This window comes from Pagrus pagrus, assembly GCF_965226575.1.
Source record: "Pagrus pagrus genome assembly, chromosome: 11".
Classification (NCBI taxonomy): domain Eukaryota; kingdom Metazoa; phylum Chordata; class Actinopteri; order Spariformes; family Sparidae; genus Pagrus; species Pagrus pagrus.
Window position 1 is genome coordinate 11,709,059 of NC_140195.1, and position 17,362 is coordinate 11,726,420.

Consider the following 17,362-nt stretch of genomic DNA (forward strand, 5'->3'; position numbering starts at 1 on the left):
TACCTGTTCGCAAAGAGGTGGTGATTTATTCAGCAGCGTGTCCTCAGAGCCATCATCATTTATTGATTAAGCCTGCATATCCTTCCTGAGCTGTTTGTGGGGCTTTTTGTGGCAAAATACATTTTAAATCTACTGTATGTTGTGCTGAATAGCCAGTATTAGTGCTGTTTTGCCTGTCCTGTCTAGATCAGTGCAGCTCTTACATAATGCCATTTTGATATCCAGGGATTAAGCTGAGGTCCTCTCCACAGACTGGCTGGCTGCTCCCATCATGTCACCCCCAGGGGGAAATGACGACTGCTTTTATGGCAAAAAACAAAACAACTATGTGATTTTCCAGTGACGTGATGTTCAATTCCTGGTTTATTTTAGTCTTCATAAACCGAGCGTAACCCTTTTAGTAGGCCGTAATCATATTGGTAACTCAGTCATGAACCCTACCTGACAGAGAGTGAGCAATGACGATTATAATGCAAAGTGGTATGATTACACCAAACCAGCACAGGAAAGGCCAGTCTGAGTGATGAGTTTGGATAAACGAGTGTGTTGTTGAGCAGAGGACAGGTGCGGTGGCCTTGCACTGGGAGCGTGTACAGTACAGGTAGCAGGTAAACGCTGCCAAGCAGAGCTCCTAAAGAGGTGGAGTGCTGTTACGTAAACACAGGACCTTACTGTGTACTATGTAAACCCACTAGCCCTTGCCCTCTTGAGAAAAGCAAGCAATTAGCTTGGGCTTGTGAGCTCAGACACATGTAGCGTGATACGAACGTCGAGTGAATCTGGAACGATAAATACTTAGAGTAGCTGAAGCTCATTGCATGTGCAGAGAGAACACATATCCACGGACTGACGGGAGGCGTTCACCTGCACATAACCATTGTGCTGCCGGGCTCACTTTTGTCTCCTGGCTGTTTTTTGCCTGATCAGTGAGAGTAATGTAAACAGAGCTGAGCGCTCAGAGCCATCTGCCTAATGTCACTGTGGCCCATATCTGTCCTGCCCCCTCTCTCTCTCTCTCTCTCTCTCTCTCTCTCTCTCTGCAGACCTCACTCGCTCGTTCTCCTCTCTCTTGTCGTCCTCACATTGTCTTTTCCTTCCTCGTCCCGCTCCTTACAACTCATTTCCTTCCTCTCCTCAACATCTGTCAGTCTTCCATTTTATCTCTGTTGTCCCTGTTCTATTTTTTACCCCGCCCCTTGTTTACTTTCTTTTCAGCGCCTCTGTCCGTTACCCATCTGTTTCTATTCCTGTGTCTGTGATACCTTGTAAACTATGTCACCTTAAGGCACCTTTACCCCCATTTGCTATTCTCATAATTCTTTGGTAACCACCTTCTATATTTACATTCACTCATGCTCTTCTCTGTCCCTTGAATGTGGTTCTTCTAAAAACTCTTAATATTAGTATTTCTTCCTAATATTAGGAAGATTTTAAGATTGCACCGTGTTTTTGTAACACATATTCTATATTTATCATCTTTGCTCACCTTTGCTGTACCATGTGCACTATATTAACATTGGATATGTATATATGTAAAGATATACACAGACCTTTCTCTTCCTCAAAAATCGTAAAGGCTGAAGTGAAGTGTAACAAATACTCTGTTACTGTACTTAAGTATATTTTTAGGTATCTGTACTTCACTATTTTTCTGACAGATTTTTACTTTTACTCCCCACATTTTGACACAAAAGTCTGTACTTTCTACTCCTTACATCTTCAACACAGGATTGTGTAATTGCGTTTGAGGGGAATGATCGATTATTTTTATTTTGTGTCATTTCACGTTGCCTTTCCAGCATCACACGACTAATTTTAACCTATCAAGGCATATCGCTCACAGCAGACTCACATAACAAGACAGAAACAGACAGAGAGGGAGACTTGAAAGGGGAGAAAAGGTGTAGAGACTCTACCCTCTGCCTGGAGTTTCTTATTTTCTCAATTTGTTGCTGTGCTCGAGATGCTTTACCAACTATTAATTCTATTAATATGACATGAGGTTCAGTTAGCTTTGCACAGAAATGTCCCTTCAGAGGGAAACTTTTGACTTCTTTACTTTGAGTACATTTCAGAGCCTGTACTTTCCTAATTTAACTTGAGTAAAGAAGTTGAATCAGAGCTTCTACTGTACTTTCACCAGATGCATTGTAATTGATCATAACTACATTAAGCATATAATTGGAGCCATCCTTTTTTATTTGCGTGTTGAACTCCTTGGCCTTTGTGTATTTCCGTTTTTACCCATGAGATGTCAGTGTGTAAAAAAAAGAAAAGATCTGGCTACGAACCCACATCCTGTTTAAGTATTGATCATAAATACATGAGAGAGAACAGAAGTAAATGATTCAGAAGGCTTCTGTACTGTATCCTCTGTCGTCCATCTGTAGGTCTCAGTGGCCTGGAGTCCAGCAGTGTTCGCTGGGAGGCCGGTTGACAGAGCACTGTTGAGTGTGGTGACCTAGCCCGTTGTCAGAGGTTGCGGTGCGAGCACATTCCAGTCCACTAATAGGGCCACTTAACTCCATGGCAAACTTGCTAAAGGCAGCTAGTTGCTAGTCGATAGAGTGTACACAAGTCGATATCAATTTGAGTTACGTCGGATTATGTGCTGACTGTGTGGTGAGAGCAGAGCCACATCATCAGCTCGTGTTATCCCTCTGCTTTTTTGTGTGTGTGTGGGTCTGTGTCCTAATTTTCCTTGGTCGCCAAAGCTCTATATTGGCTTTTGGTAGATGTGTCTCAAAGTGTGATCTCAGACCAGACAAGGACTGACGACCAAAGATTTTATCACATTCCTATCACAACTTTAGTCTCAGAGAGCCCAAAACCACGCAGGGGCCGTAATGCACCTACTGTATGCTTTGAGTCTGAGGAAGGGAACAGAAATGTTTTAGAAAAAAAGGTAAACAGATGCCACTACTATCATAATTTAACTCTTAGAAAGAGTGCAGTAAAAGCCTGTCACCAGTTAATGTTTTCTATGTCTGTTTATGTAAGGATTTTCCTGTAAAGTCGAGCACTTGAGATGTAGGCCAATCTCTGTCGGCATCACTGTCGATGAAACCAGACAGTTTTATTATGATTTAAGGTTAAACCCACAGAAAAAACAAAGGATATCATGAAACCATTTTATCCTGGAAGCAGTAACAGCAACATTCAAACATGAAAAATTAATAATTTGTCGAGTTTGATGAGAAAGCTCAGTCAATGCTCAAATCATCCAGAGTTTCTCCCTCGTCTCTCGTCTCTCCAGGTGAGCGCTAATGTCCTGATCTTCCTGTGCACTAACATCATTGGAATCTGTACCCACTACCCCGCTGAGGTTTCCCAGAGACAAGCCTTCCAGGAGACCAGAGGATACATCCAGGCCAGACTACATCTGCAGAGGGAGAATCAACAACAGGTACACATGAGCCTATATGTATATAAGATTGTATTGGTCAGAATATAAGACGGCAACGTTTGTTTTTGGAAAAATGCCTTATTCAGAGGCCTTAAGGCCTGCGTCCACATAGCATTTCATAGAGTCCCAGCGTCTTTTCTCAGTTGTTCCCGATGAGGAGCGAGCGTCTGTTGCAGCAGGTGGCCGGCCAGAGAAAAGGTGCAGCGTCTTTTTTCAGAGCGCTAAGCCTTTTTTGTGTGGCTGCCCGAGCGCTTATTCTTGAAACCTTTCTTTTCTAAAAATGAGACATGAAGTACTTGAAGTACATAAACTTGTCCAGCTTGTCCAAGTATGTTTTAAAGTGCAGCTAATTCCTCATATACCACAGTATATTTGTATACATTTGTTCCTGCTGAAGGTGTACGTCTTTGAAATCGGGTCACGTCTATGTAGTTCTATTTAAAAGGCTCAGTAAACGTCTCTCACAGAAGTAAATGGTTTATTTGCTGGACAGTATTTTCACCTTTAAATTAATTTGGTGTACTTTTGAGTTTGAAGTGGCAGCCAGATGGTGTATATTGGATCAACCATACTCGTGTTCATGACACAACATTGTGGCTCACTGATGTGTGTTTAATAGTATTTAGCTGGGAAACAATGGAGCTCTATGACACAGAGGATTAAGATAAATGAGGCTTTGGATACAGAGACAGTAATTGTTGGAGTATCAGTTCACTGTTGTTTTTTATGTCTTGTTTATGTTGCATTTTGTGTCTTTTTTGTGTCTTTTCCAGGAGCGTCTGTTGCTCTCAGTGTTGCCAAGGCACGTTGCAATGGAGATGAAGGCTGACATCAATGCCAAGAAGGAAGACATGATGTTCCATAAGATCTATATCCAGAAACATGACAACGTCAGGTCAGTGCTGTAATTTATAATTTATTTATAGTTTCAAATGTTACTTTATCCATGTATTTTTAGAGTGATATGATCTAGTGTGATGTTTCATCATCCTCAAAACATCAACAAACATATTAAAATGTCAAAAAATTCAACACAAAACAAACATTGTCCCTCATTCTTCCTGGGAGTGATTCACACACATCCGTGCCCACATACACTCACACATGCACACTGATATACAAGTGCGCTCACAGAGTCAGAAGAGGGTAGAGTGGTTTGGCAGAGTGGAGGCTAATTAACACTAGTGAGGGAATACTTAATCACCAGCAGCCAAGATAAGATAATCCCCAAAGATGGAGAGCTTCAGCACACATTCAATTACAGCACTGAGCAAACACACTGCACAGTCTCTCACTCCCACCTCTCTCTCTCTCTCTCTCTCTCTCTCTCTCTCTCACACACACACACACACACACACACACACACACACACACACACACACACAGACACTTCACACTGGCACAGATCTCCTTCAGAAGACTTTAAGGTCAAACTTCCTGCCTCTCTCAAGGTTAGCAGCCCTGATAGTAACATGCAGCACTATCATGCTGCTGCTGTGTAGAGATCATAGAACTGCGCAGTTGCTAATGCTAAAACTTGATGATAGTCGAGGACTAACGGTGTTTTTTCTTTCTGTTCTTCCACCTCTTGATCTCGTCCTCAGTATTCTGTTTGCAGACATCGAGGGCTTCACCAGCCTGGCCTCTCAGTGCACAGCTCAGGAGCTGGTCATGACGCTCAATGAACTCTTCGCCCGTTTCGACAAGCTGGCGTCGGTAAGGAGCACACACAGCGTCCTTTCTCACACGTCTGTGGCTTCACATGCCGTGTTGAGTTTGACATTTTGGGAAATAAAGGGTGCTGATAGTAAGATTTTGTTGCCAGATCCAGGTCAGCTTCCTGGCTGTAGTGTCACTCTTAAAGGGGAGTTCCAGTATTTTTAAACCTGTGACCTATATTTACTTGTTTTGGTGTGTAAATGAGTCTTACTTACCAGAAGTTTTGGAATCAGTTCAGGAGATTGCCTCTTCTGGCTGCAATGGCTGCAATGTACGATGTCCTCTGGGGCAACTCCGACCATCAACATTACGTCCACTAGAAGTTTTTGTTTCTAAGTGTCTGACAATGTTATGGAAATGATTCCTACAGAGAAAGACCTACTTGTTGAGATGCGAGATCCTTTTTGTAACCAGAAACAGTTACTCAGTTAAATATTCAGCCATGGTAAATTTCCAAACTCCTCTCTCCAACTCACGTTTCCACTGACATCTTACTGCAACAACTCACCTCTCACAAGACTTCAGAGCAAGACTTCTCCACATACGAGACGTGTGTTTCCGGTTACATCATCATCATCAACATCGCTTTTTCCATCAATTGCTCGTGTCCATCGTTCGCAATTTTGGGCCATCTTCTCTAGTCTGCTCCAGGTGTCATCCTTCCCTGATCATTTCTGATGGTTTACAGCCACCAAGTTCACATGGTAAAGATTCTCAGTTTATTAATTGTTCTTTCATATTCTCATTTCTGGTTTTAAAAAAAAAGTCTCTTATCATTAAACAAACAGGTCTATATCTTTAGAAATCATTTCTGTAATTTTGTCAGACACTTAAAATGACAACTTTAGCCTGCCAGTGACAAAGACAAACACTTTTAATGGACTTTACTTTGATGGTTGGAGTTGCCTGGAAGGAGTACTTTGCAGCCATTGCAGACGTATCACAGCTGCCAGCTTCCAAAACTTTTGGTAAGTGTGAATCATTACCTTAACAAAATATGTAAATATAGGGTCCAGGTTTTAAAATACCGTAATTCCCTTTAATAAACAGACGTGACGGTGGTATCAGTCTTCTCATTGACCTCTCAGCAAGAAACTTAGTAAGCATATTTCCCTGAATGTCGAACTATTCCTTTATTGTGTCTTTTGGACACTTCTTTTCATCTCTTGCTCTCTCTTTTTTACCGTCTTTCTCAGGAGAACCACTGTCTACGTATTAAAATTTTGGGTGATTGTTATTATTGTGTATCCGGGCTGCCTGAACCCCGGGCCGACCACGCCCACTGCTGTGTGGAGATGGGCGTCGACATGATAGAGGCCATCTCGTGAGTAGAAACTGTGTTTGCATATGTGTGCTGTTTGGTTTGGAGTTTGTTTGATGTACTTGTTCGAAGCTTCGTCCCGCACCGGGAGAGGAGACGCTGATCTTCGGTGCTGTGTGTCTGCAGGCTGGTGAGGGAGGTGACTGGGGTCAACGTTAACATGCGCGTCGGCATTCACAGTGGGCGTGTGCACTGTGGCGTGCTAGGACTGAGGAAGTGGCAGTTTGACGTGTGGTCAAACGATGTCACGCTGGCTAATCACATGGAGGCGGGAGGCAAAGCAGGGTGAGGTTCACACACACGCCTTCACAATTTGCATGTTAGAAAAATCATCAAAGTGCACAACAACTGTTGACGGAAGGTGATTTACTGGTGATCAACAGAGTTACCATGTTTATAAAGAACCAGTAAAGTAAGAAGGCTTACTTTATTGGTTCTGTATAAACAATACATATCTGTCACTCGCTTCCAAAACAAGCGCGCTACCGGCATGTGCTAGCAAAGATCTGTGCAACAGCAGGCGCTGGTGTCTTACCGCTTTTGTCAAAGGGACCGCTGGAATCAACAAAAATTAAAGTTCCTCGTAGTCACTTTAAGGTTTTATATTAAATTCCTCATGTTTTTACCTCCTCGTAGGCGGATCCACATCACCAAGGCCACCTTGCAGTACCTAAACGGAGACTATGAGGTGGAACCAGGTTTTGGAGGCGAGAGGAATGCGTATCTGAAGGAAAACAGCATCGAGACCTTCCTGGTCCTCGGCTGCAGCCAGAAAAGGGTCAGTGCATAAAAACACAAAGCTCAATAAGGATATAATATGTTTGTTATCTTCAGGATTTTTTTAAAAAGATAACACACAGAAATATTTGACATTTTGTCCCATACTATACATATGCACTTTAACATTTTATTAATTATTTATTTCTGAAAGTTTCTGTCTTATATTTACTTTTTACAATAATTATTTTTCACCCAATTTTAATTTTACATTTTGATGCACTACGGCTGCAACCGCATCAGAATTTCACGATGCAATAACAATCTCAAAAAATACACTGTATCATTGTGTACAGTGCTCCACTAGAACCACCTTCTTATCAGTCCTGTGCAAGAAACAGTTAGCAATACACTGGTTTTCCAATCAAAGCTTAAATAACCTAACTGACAGATAACTGGTAGGGCCTAGAAAGACAAACTGTCACTGTGAAGAAAAAGAACCACAGAGGATTAATCTCAACAGATGAGAGGGGACAGATTTGTGAATGAACTAATCTGACTGTACGCTCCCTCGTGGGCGTCATGAAAGCCAGAATGAAAAAGACCTCTTCCAGTGTATTTAGTCACTTATATTATTATTCAGTGTTTTGTGTTGTATGAGAACAGTTGGTCAAGCTTTCATCTTCTTTCCTCTGAGCAGAAGGAGGAGAAGGCGATGATGGCAAAGATGCAGCGGACGAGAGCCAACTCTAACGAGGGGCTGATGCCACGCTGGGTCCCCGACAGAACCTTTTCCCGGACCAAAGACTCCAAAGTCTTCAGACAAATGGTGAGACTCGACATCGACTCGCTCCTTCATGGTGACAGGCTGCAGCTTCTTTCTGAGACTCATATTTGTCATATTTGTTGTCTGTCTTACAGGGGATTGATGAGACCTCCAGTAAAGACAAGTGAGTACTCGCTCGTGATAGTCAGATGTGTGTCTTTTTTTTAACTTGATCTCATTAACCCCTTTATCCTTTTTTCAGCCGTGGAGTTCAGGAGGCCATGAACCCGGAGGACGAGGTGGATGAATTTCTGGGGAGAGCCATTGACGCGCGCAGCATTGACCAGCTAAGAAAAGACCACGTGAAGAAGTTCCTGCTCACCTTCCAGACCTCCAGCCTGGAGAAAAAGGTTTAAAAGAGACTCCTGATTATTGTGCTACAGCTCCAGTGTGTTGGATTTAGGGGGGGATCTATTGGTAGACATGTATTATATTGTTCACAAGTATGTTTTCATTATTTTGTAATCACCTTTCAAAGTTTGCTTTAGGTTCTTCCACCCAACTCTCTTCTTCATCTCTTTTCTGTTGCAGTATTCCAAAAAGGTGGACGATCGTTTTGGAGGCTACGTTGCCTGCACCCTACTAGTATTCTGCTTCATATCATTCATACAGATTGTTATCTTTCCACAGTAAGTCCTTCACATAAACTGTAAATCCTCCAATATGTACTGTGATAAGACTGCCTTCACACAATTATACATTGATGCCTTTTAATTTTTGTCTGGTTCGGGTTCACGCTGACTGATTATAGACATTAGACAGTTTCGGTGACTTTCATCCCACTTGGGGAACCCATGCAGCTTTTAATGCAACTTCTGTGTTTATTTATCTTAGTTGCAAGTTGAAGTTTGATTGACATCTTTCACACCAGCCCAAATGAACCAAACTGAGCTGGTTAGTTGTGAAAGCGCCCTGAATATCTCTGTATAACTTTATGTATTGTTCCTTGCAGCACCCCGGTCATGCTGGGAATCTACATCAGTATCTTCATCATCCTCGCCAACATCCTCTTCATCTGTGCCATATATTCGTGCATCAAGGTAGCGGAGCTCGTGACGACAAACAAAACTGATATTTTGGTGATATACTTGTGCTTTCACCATCTGTCTAAGGTGTAAATCTTTTTTTCTTTTCCTCTTGTAGCTCTTTCCAGGTGCGATGCAGACTGTCTCAAAGAAGATTGTCCAGTCTCGCACCAACAGCACCCTGGTTGGAGTATTTACCATCATCCTCGTCTTCATCTCTGCCTTTGTTAATATGGTAAGTGATAGCTAAGACAGACCAGCTGTACATGTTGAAAATCTCGCTGAATAGATGATCACATGTGTGTATGTTTGGCTTCACTGCAGTTTGCCTGTGACACCACGAGCTTGGCGCAGTGCGTTGCGGAGAAGCTGAACACCTCTGCAGCCCTGGTGACACCCTGTCTGATCCGCAGCCTGAATGTGTCTGTTGAAGGAGGTCTGGAGATCTGTCCGAGCCAAGGCCCCTCCTGCCCCTTTCCTGAGGTGAGTTCATTGTATGTCACCACTTCACTGTTTGTGTCCCCGACGCAAACGGTCGAGCCATTTCAAACGGAAAATGTCACATTTGCATTTGTGTTTCTGTGAGAGATCTATTGTTGATAGCACCTCTTTGTGATGCTGCTCTCCTGTTCGTGCCAGTATTTCAGCTACAGTGTGCTGCTGACGCTGCTGGCCTGCTCGGTGTTCCTGCAGATCAGCAGCATCGGGAAGCTCGCCCTCATGCTGCTCATCCAGCTCACCTTCCTGCTGCTGGTGGAGTGGCCACAAGTAGCACTATTCGACAACGCAGACCTCTTTGTCACCTCCAATGCCATGTAAGTGCCACAGGCTTGGTGCTAATGCGGAGCGGGGACACAGGATAATGTTTGTGTAAAACTAGGCAGCTTTTTTCATGTTTTCAATGTAGAGCTGAGTATTGATCCTCAATTGGGTATTTAAAGTGGAGTTCATTTATTTATTCTTTTAGTTATCCTTTAACCTGATAACTTCTCCAACTTTAGACTATATTATTATTGAAATAAAAACAGTGTTTTAATGGCTTATATTCCCCAAACTTCTCCTTATGATCAAGTTTGTATTTTCAAGCATGACTTAAGCAGAAAACCACGTAAAAGTAGTTATTTATAAAGCCTTAATTAAACGTGGAAATGATCTTATCTCTAAGCAAAGTTTAGACCCACATGATTTTCCTGCTGGTTGTGTCCGGGTATCGCAGGTTGGGATGCATATGTGTTCAAGAGGGATTTGGTGAACTTTGCATGAGCTTTATAAACAACAATGTGCACACACTCCCAAGCTGTGTGTTTGGCTTGATTTTTCAACCTACTATTCCTGGTCCACCTACTAAAACGTGTTGGCTGGCTTCAACCTCCTCTACCATCAACGTGATCTCGTCTTCCATGGTTATTCCTGACAAAACCCCTGTTCATGCTGGCATTATTAAAGGGGAAATGATAACGCACGTGTTTACAGTTTAAATTACTTTAAGATTTATAGTATCACGTGTGCAGAAGTGACAAACGGGATTCTTAGAACCTGCTGAAGCAAAGTTTCTTATCCTCAACACCTTTTATGAATCGATTGTAAGCACATCATTAGCAATGATCTTAAGACTCAGACTAAGTTCAAGTACAAATCGAAGAACATTTTTATAAATGAGGCCCCGGAGATGTTGTTTCAAGAAGTGAGCAGAAATAAATGTGTTTTTTTTCCCTCACACAGTTATAATATAGGTCAGTAGAAAATATAACATACTGCTACTTGAAGACGACGAGAGTGTATGTGTTTTGAGATGCTTCGTGAAAATGACAATCAAAAAACCTAACACACAGTCATTACACACATTGAACATTTTAAAACAACACGCAGTCCTACTTGGATGTTGTACCAATTTGTGCCAACAATTGATTTGTACAATTTTATTTCTGTTATATATCTGAGTTTTGTACTAACAGTATTTTTTTTTTTTTTTACTTTTTAGTGATTTAAATGAAACTAGTGCTCAATGGTAAGATTTTTGTATTCAGAAACACTAATATTATAATGATTATTTGCTTCATTTGTATTGATGAGAATTAATTTTCTTGTGTTTTTACTTTTAGGTCCAGTTTCAATGAAACTACAAACCAATGGTAAGATTACATTCAGTACTACTTTCAGTGGTCTTATCCACACCAAGAACCATGACTATGATGATGACTGTAAAGATAACGATGAGAGGATCCAAACTGATAAATGATAACAAGGATATGGGTCCACGAAATTCTTCAAAGATGAGTTCAGAGAATCCAACACTGTTACCACAGTTGTCTTTTTTTGAAGAAAGATTTTATTCCTACTCTTGTCAACATCAATTATCTTGGCCATTGTCAAGAGGATGTGGGAAAGACAAAAGAAACTCTGAAGACCCCAATACGGTTTGGCTTTTTGTTTCAGGTAAAATTATGTTTTTTATGTGTAATTTGCAGCCTAATACACGTTATATAAGCGTTAAATGAGTTGTATAAATAACGAAGACTGAGTTATTAGAGTAGGCCGTCTAAAAATTGTTTCCTAAATGCCATCAATTAGCTTACATAATACACCAATTTTATAAGCACCTCTAAAAACATTATTTTGTAGGAAAATGTCTTCAAAATCAAGCTGATTGATGGGCCTGTAAATTCAGATGGATGTTGATTGGTTGTCAGTGTGTCTATCGTTCATCAAATCGCTCCGAAAGTGATCCCAAGGATATCGTTCACCACGGTGGTTGTCTTCATATTGTGGTTCCACAGCCCACTTGAATTAGAAATATTTTTAAAACGGTATATTTATAGTTATTGTTAGAGTTGTCGTTCTTGGTCTGGACAGTCCGTTATGCTATTATTAAAGCTTAAAGCCAGTTCATCTTCCTTCCATTAATCTGACCATGTGTCCATCACTTCACAGCCCATTTGTTGTGACCAAAGTGTCCCTGAGGGTCATGACTCCAGTGATCCTCACAGTCTTTGTCCTGGCACTGTACCTGCACGCCCAGCAGGTTGAATCTACTGCACGCCTCGACTTCCTGTGGAAATTACAGGTATGTGCAGCGTCCACTAGAGGGCGCCATGTGACCAAACACAATGTCTTCACATTTCTGCAAAAACCTCAACATTTGTCCATCTATGAACAAGATGATAGAGACAGATCTGCAGTCTACACCTCGACCCTGTCAGACATTATACTTAAAAAAAAAAGCTGAATGTAACTAATAAAGACTTTTAACTCTCAGGCCACAGAAGAGAAGGAGGAGATGGAGGAACTGCAAGCCTACAATCGTCGCCTCCTCCATAATATTCTGCCTAAGGACGTTGCTGCTCACTTTCTGGCGCGTGAGCGGCGTAACGACGAGCTATACTACCAGTCCTGTGAGTGTGTGGCTGTCATGTTCGCCTCCATCAGCAACTTTTCTGAGTTCTACGTGGAGCTGGAGGCCAACAACGAGGGAGTGGAGTGTCTGCGGCTGCTCAATGAGATCATCGCCGACTTTGATGAGGTAAAATACGTCGAGGCATGTTTGTTAAACTCAATGTGCAGATTTGACTCCCAGACGATTTTAAAAAACGAATACATGATCATTTGTAAATTGTGCAAATGTATTCTGTTCTCAGATCATCAGTGAAGAGAAGTACAGGCAGCTAGAGAAGATCAAGACCATCGGCTCCACCTACATGGCGGCCTCCGGTCTCAATGACTCCACCTATGACAAGGAGGGCCGTTCCCATATTACTGCACTGGCCGACTACGCCATGAGACTCCGGGAGCAGATGAAATACATTAACGAGCATTCCTTCAACAACTTCCAGATGAAGATAGGTAAAAAACTAAAAACAGCACAAGATTCAAATGATTTTGAAGTTGTCTTACATGTTTGGTAGAAGCTGCTTTGTTGATTCACTGTAATGTTTGTGTCGTCAGGTCTGAACATTGGACCAGTGGTAGCTGGGGTTATCGGTGCACGCAAGCCTCAATATGATATTTGGGGAAACACAGTCAATGTGGCCAGTCGTATGGACAGCACAGGTGTGCCTGACCGCATACAGGTAGGTTTCATGTGACTTCGATTAACGCACATCCAGGTGTGCATTCATTTAGGATGAAAACATTTGAACAAACAATAAGATTAACCCCTTTTGGTTAAAACTAGACTGTATATCAGTGTGGAATAAGAAATGAGGATTTCTTCAGTGTGCCGTTTGGCTGCTAAAGAAAATGAGCTGGATTTTGTTTTCTACTGCCTTTTTCTGGGGTTATTGATTTTGTAAATATGGATGATGCACGAAGACTAAGTTGGCTATTTACATATAAAACATTTAGACTAGCTAGTTACCTGGAAAAAGCATGGGAGATGAGATCAGGTTCCTAAATGTAAATCTGCCCTTTTCCGTTCTGCTCACAGGTGACTACAGACCTCTACCAGGTGCTCGCAAACAAAGGGTACGTGCTGGAGTGTCGTGGGGTGGTCAAGGTCAAAGGGAAAGGGGAAATGACAACCTACTTCCTGAACGATGGACCGCCCAACAGTTAGCAGCCACGGCGGCAGCAGATGCCGGGGTGATCCCCACTGCAAGGACACAGCACCACTGAGCGAGGACTCACAGTGCGAGCGAATGGCTAAAAACTCGAGACGCCATCACTTGAATCCCCAAGCAAAGAGGAAAAAAACTTTTAAGACTTCAAAAGGAAAGTGTTCTTGAGAGGAAAATGTTCTCGTCTGGCAGCCATTTTGGCCCACGTACATGTTGAAGGACAAGTGTTTTTCTCATGTCTAGCCTCTCTCTCAGGCTTCTTGAAAGATGCAAAGTCTGTTTATTTAAAACAACGCCTTTTAGCCTGTGTCAAAAGAAGATTAACGCTGTACATAAGGCTACTTTTATTTTTACTTTGTGTTTTGTTTTTGTTTTATTTGTTTTCCGGTAATTTTTATTTCACATGAATTATGAACAGGTACTCATATTTTGTTTCTGGATTAATTATTTATTCTGATCTCAATGTTTTGTGCAAAAGGTCCTTTATGAAAAGTGTGAATACATACGTGCACAAATATCCAGTTTATTACACGTTTATAAATGTGTATGTACATGCATATTTGTGTGTGTATGAATATATGTATAAACTGAGGAGGAATATATTGACCAAAGACTAAAGTATTTACTAAAAGCAAGGCAAGACATGTTTGATATGTTCTCGCTGAAGTCAGCAATGATCACCGCCTCTGTTTTTTAGGCAGGAGGCCTGAACCCTGTTTGTTTGCCCGACTGCTCATTGTTTTCATAAAATATGTCAAATTAATTTATTATTCAGGCAGCAGAGAGCCGATCACTTTAACTCTAAATGATGATGTTGCCCTCAACCTCTAAAGAAAAAAAGACGACTAAGGATGTTATTAGAAGGCAATGTCTGAAATCTATATTTTTATCTCCGCTCTCTGAGGAGCAGAAGTAGCTCCAGCTCGGATCATCCTCATTTCACGTCAGATCGGTTTCTCAGAGCTTGAGCAGCCAGCGGGCAGTTGGTTTCAGCCGTAACAGTATGTTGTCATCGACTGCTCCTTCCCTTTCAGAGAAGTATTTTTTTGGTGCAAATGGAAATGAAGGAACTCAGATCAGGTAGTTGTCCCAGAGCCATCAGGAGGGGGAAACCTCGGATTTCAGCGCAGTGGTACCACACAGCCTGATTCTTCTATGAAGAAGAAATAGATGAAGGAAAGAAATATATATTGATTTTGACTGAATACTGTGCTTTGTAATCCTGAAGGGGCATAACTATTTTCACTGTGAGGTTTTTATGATACAACGAAAACTGCTTTCTTGCCAAACATAACCGCTTTGAAGCATGTCTGATTGTGGTATCTTGTTTTCATTTTGGTTTGTTTTAACGTAGGGTATTTTGTATCACTTCTGTATCCATCATTTGTATATTCTTAATGTTGTTATTATTATTATTATTATTATTATTATTATTATGAAGATTCTGATTAATTATTATGCTTATTATGATGATTCCATTCCAATGAAAAGGATCAAAGACCAGCACGCTTTCTTGTAATATGCCAGTCGTAAAGCTCAAGCTCACTGGTACCAACTGATCAACTGCAGCCAATGAATTCTGCTGTTCAATCCTGATGTTCAATACAGTATTTCAACTGGCGATCGGTGTGATCATGTATAGTAAGAAGAAGTAACCATTAGCTGCCTTTGCAGCAGAACCCGAGTGGTGTATGCTCTCATAAGCATAGCAGTAAACACACACATATACAGATGATTCACTGTGCTTTTTTTATTTATGCCACTACTGCAGTATTGTAAATCTCAGTCAGCCTTTAAGGTGACCTCTCCCTTCCACACATTAACTTCTCAGTACTAACTATGTGAAGGCAGAATTAGTAGACCTACACACATATTTATTGTATTATTTCCTCCCCCGCTCAGTCTTTCAGCAACACGTAGAAGTACTAATAGCTGAGTTTGATTGCCTTAAGTTAAATCACAGAATAACACTGAACAGGAACTGTGCCTGCTTGCCCTGTCTGGACTGCTGATGTTTGGACGGAGAGGGAGATAAGGGATAAGGGCTTGTCGAGAATAATTTTCACTTCTCATTACTGCAATGATCTCAAAATAATTGGGAGAATCAGCCTGATTTAAGCTCTTCCGCCACTCTCAACAATGGCAACCAACCAGTTGATCATGTTTGTACCAAAGCCAGCTCACGCAGCCTTGTGCTATTGGTCCCTCCTGTGCAATGATATGTGGCCTCGAGCGTGGTGGTGGTGGTGGGAGCACCAGAGGACAGTAATGTAATGGAGATCACCAACTATCAAGTGAACTGTGACCAATGAACAGAGATTCATATAAGCAAAGAGTTTATAGAACGGACATGAGTTTATTAAAATGTGCATTGTATGTATTCTATTTCTATTGGCTGTCCATAGACTTGTGTTGATTGTTAACTCTTGGGATGTTTTGGGGGGAACAGGAGAGGGGAGGAAGGTTGTCCCCATACTACTGAAACAGTGTTTTGCTCAGGCCTGATGAATCCTTCCGTATTTGTTTTTTCTTTTATTTGTATTTTCCCTGAGTTGGAGGAGTTGAAAGGGGAGTGTTTTTGCAAAGTTGAAGGACAAGAAGAGTTGAGGACTATGACAAAGAGAAAAATAACATTTCCCCTTGAAGAAAAAAATAAAAAAAAATCAATGGCTGTTCTTGTGTTTTCATATATCTACTAATGTTTTTTTTTTAAATGTACTGCAAGTATGTATTACCTGTGGCTTACAGGAACAGAAGCCACTGGAAGCAAACCTTAAGAGCACCATTTTAACAGATACGGTAATACTTAACACTAAGGTGCACAAAAAATGCGAGTAGTTACTACGGAGCGAGTGAGAAATGAATAAGAAATGACTTGATGAGGAATTAATAATTTATGAGAACTATGTAGTAAATAATACTATATTAATAAATCTTTAATGATTAGTTCATAAGTATCTGTGAATTGACATATGACCACTACTCAAGAGGGAGAATGTCCCTTGAACCAGCCGCTGACAGTCTAGTAGCGACTAATTAGTGATTACTTAATCATTAGTTACTCTTTGTGTACTTTCAAGTAAAGTTGTACATCTCACTGAGTAATTACTAAGTAGTCCCTGTGTCTCTGAGTTGAAACTCATTTTAAGAAACATGAAAAAACAGATGAATTGTTCTTCGTCACTTTTTTCAGGTTAAAATGAACAGATCAGTAAAGGATATTTTCAGGCCTTTTTCAGACTCATCACCTTAGGGTTTGGATTAGTAGCCACTGTAACTGAAACCATACCAAGTCAATGATATTCAGCTGCAAAGCTGCAGGACCAGCAGTACCACCTTGCGCCATCTACAGGACAGTTATGGTAAGTTACAGCCTGTAAACAGGAATTTTGACACCAGTGCCTCCTGCAGGTAATTATTGTGCTTTTTGTTCCAAGCTGATGATTGGACCCCAGTACACAGGTCAGTTGCGGGTCCAGTTGAGAGTTGTGACAGCATTTTTTATTTATTTAATTTGTTTTAACCTTTCAGGATCAGTTGCTCGGACTGCTGCACTTTGTGTTACCAAGTGATCACAAACTCTTTATGAGATGATTGTGCTGATGGTAAGTTCAGATCATCTTGCAACACTCTCTACAGATCTGATTGACCGTGGACTCCAGTATGATGAGTCCCTGTTCTGACTGATGTCCTTTTTTACTGATAGGACAAGTGTACTGAAGCCCATGAAGTAAAATTCTGGAAAATGCCATGCCTTTCAGAGGTGAGGATTAGCGTTCAAATCCAGCCTGTGAA

The 17,362-nt window shown here is 41.3% G+C and overlaps 1 protein-coding gene across 3 annotated transcripts in view; it reads left to right on the forward strand.

The window, feature by feature from the left end:
* The window catches only part of LOC311264861 (adenylate cyclase type 6-like), a 36,453-nt gene extending 20,211 nt beyond the window's left edge, over positions 1–16,242 (forward strand). For 2 of the 3 annotated variants that reach the window (XM_084366026.1, XM_084366025.1), the window contains 21 exons: positions 3,257–3,406; positions 4,180–4,301; positions 5,011–5,122; positions 6,322–6,449; positions 6,573–6,731; positions 7,083–7,224; positions 7,864–7,992; positions 8,085–8,113; positions 8,192–8,339; positions 8,521–8,618; positions 8,942–9,029; positions 9,133–9,249; positions 9,339–9,497; positions 9,654–9,829; positions 10,996–11,022; positions 11,117–11,146; positions 11,946–12,078; positions 12,271–12,534; positions 12,650–12,854; positions 12,957–13,081; positions 13,438–16,242. In XM_084366026.1, coding sequence (XP_084222152.1) covers positions 3,257–3,406; positions 4,180–4,301; positions 5,011–5,122; positions 6,322–6,449; positions 6,573–6,731; positions 7,083–7,224; positions 7,864–7,992; positions 8,085–8,113; positions 8,192–8,339; positions 8,521–8,618; positions 8,942–9,029; positions 9,133–9,249; positions 9,339–9,497; positions 9,654–9,829; positions 10,996–11,022; positions 11,117–11,146; positions 11,946–12,078; positions 12,271–12,534; positions 12,650–12,854; positions 12,957–13,081; positions 13,438–13,566 — 2,670 coding nt within the window. In that variant the 3' untranslated portion in view covers positions 13,567–16,242. The remainder of the gene's footprint in view (positions 1–3,256; positions 3,407–4,179; positions 4,302–5,010; positions 5,123–6,321; positions 6,450–6,572; positions 6,732–7,082; positions 7,225–7,863; positions 7,993–8,084; positions 8,114–8,191; positions 8,340–8,520; positions 8,619–8,941; positions 9,030–9,132; positions 9,250–9,338; positions 9,498–9,653; positions 9,830–10,995; positions 11,023–11,116; positions 11,147–11,945; positions 12,079–12,270; positions 12,535–12,649; positions 12,855–12,956; positions 13,082–13,437) is intronic. The other variant, XM_084366027.1, reaches the window with a different exon arrangement.
* Positions 16,243–17,362: the final 1,120 nt, after the last annotated feature.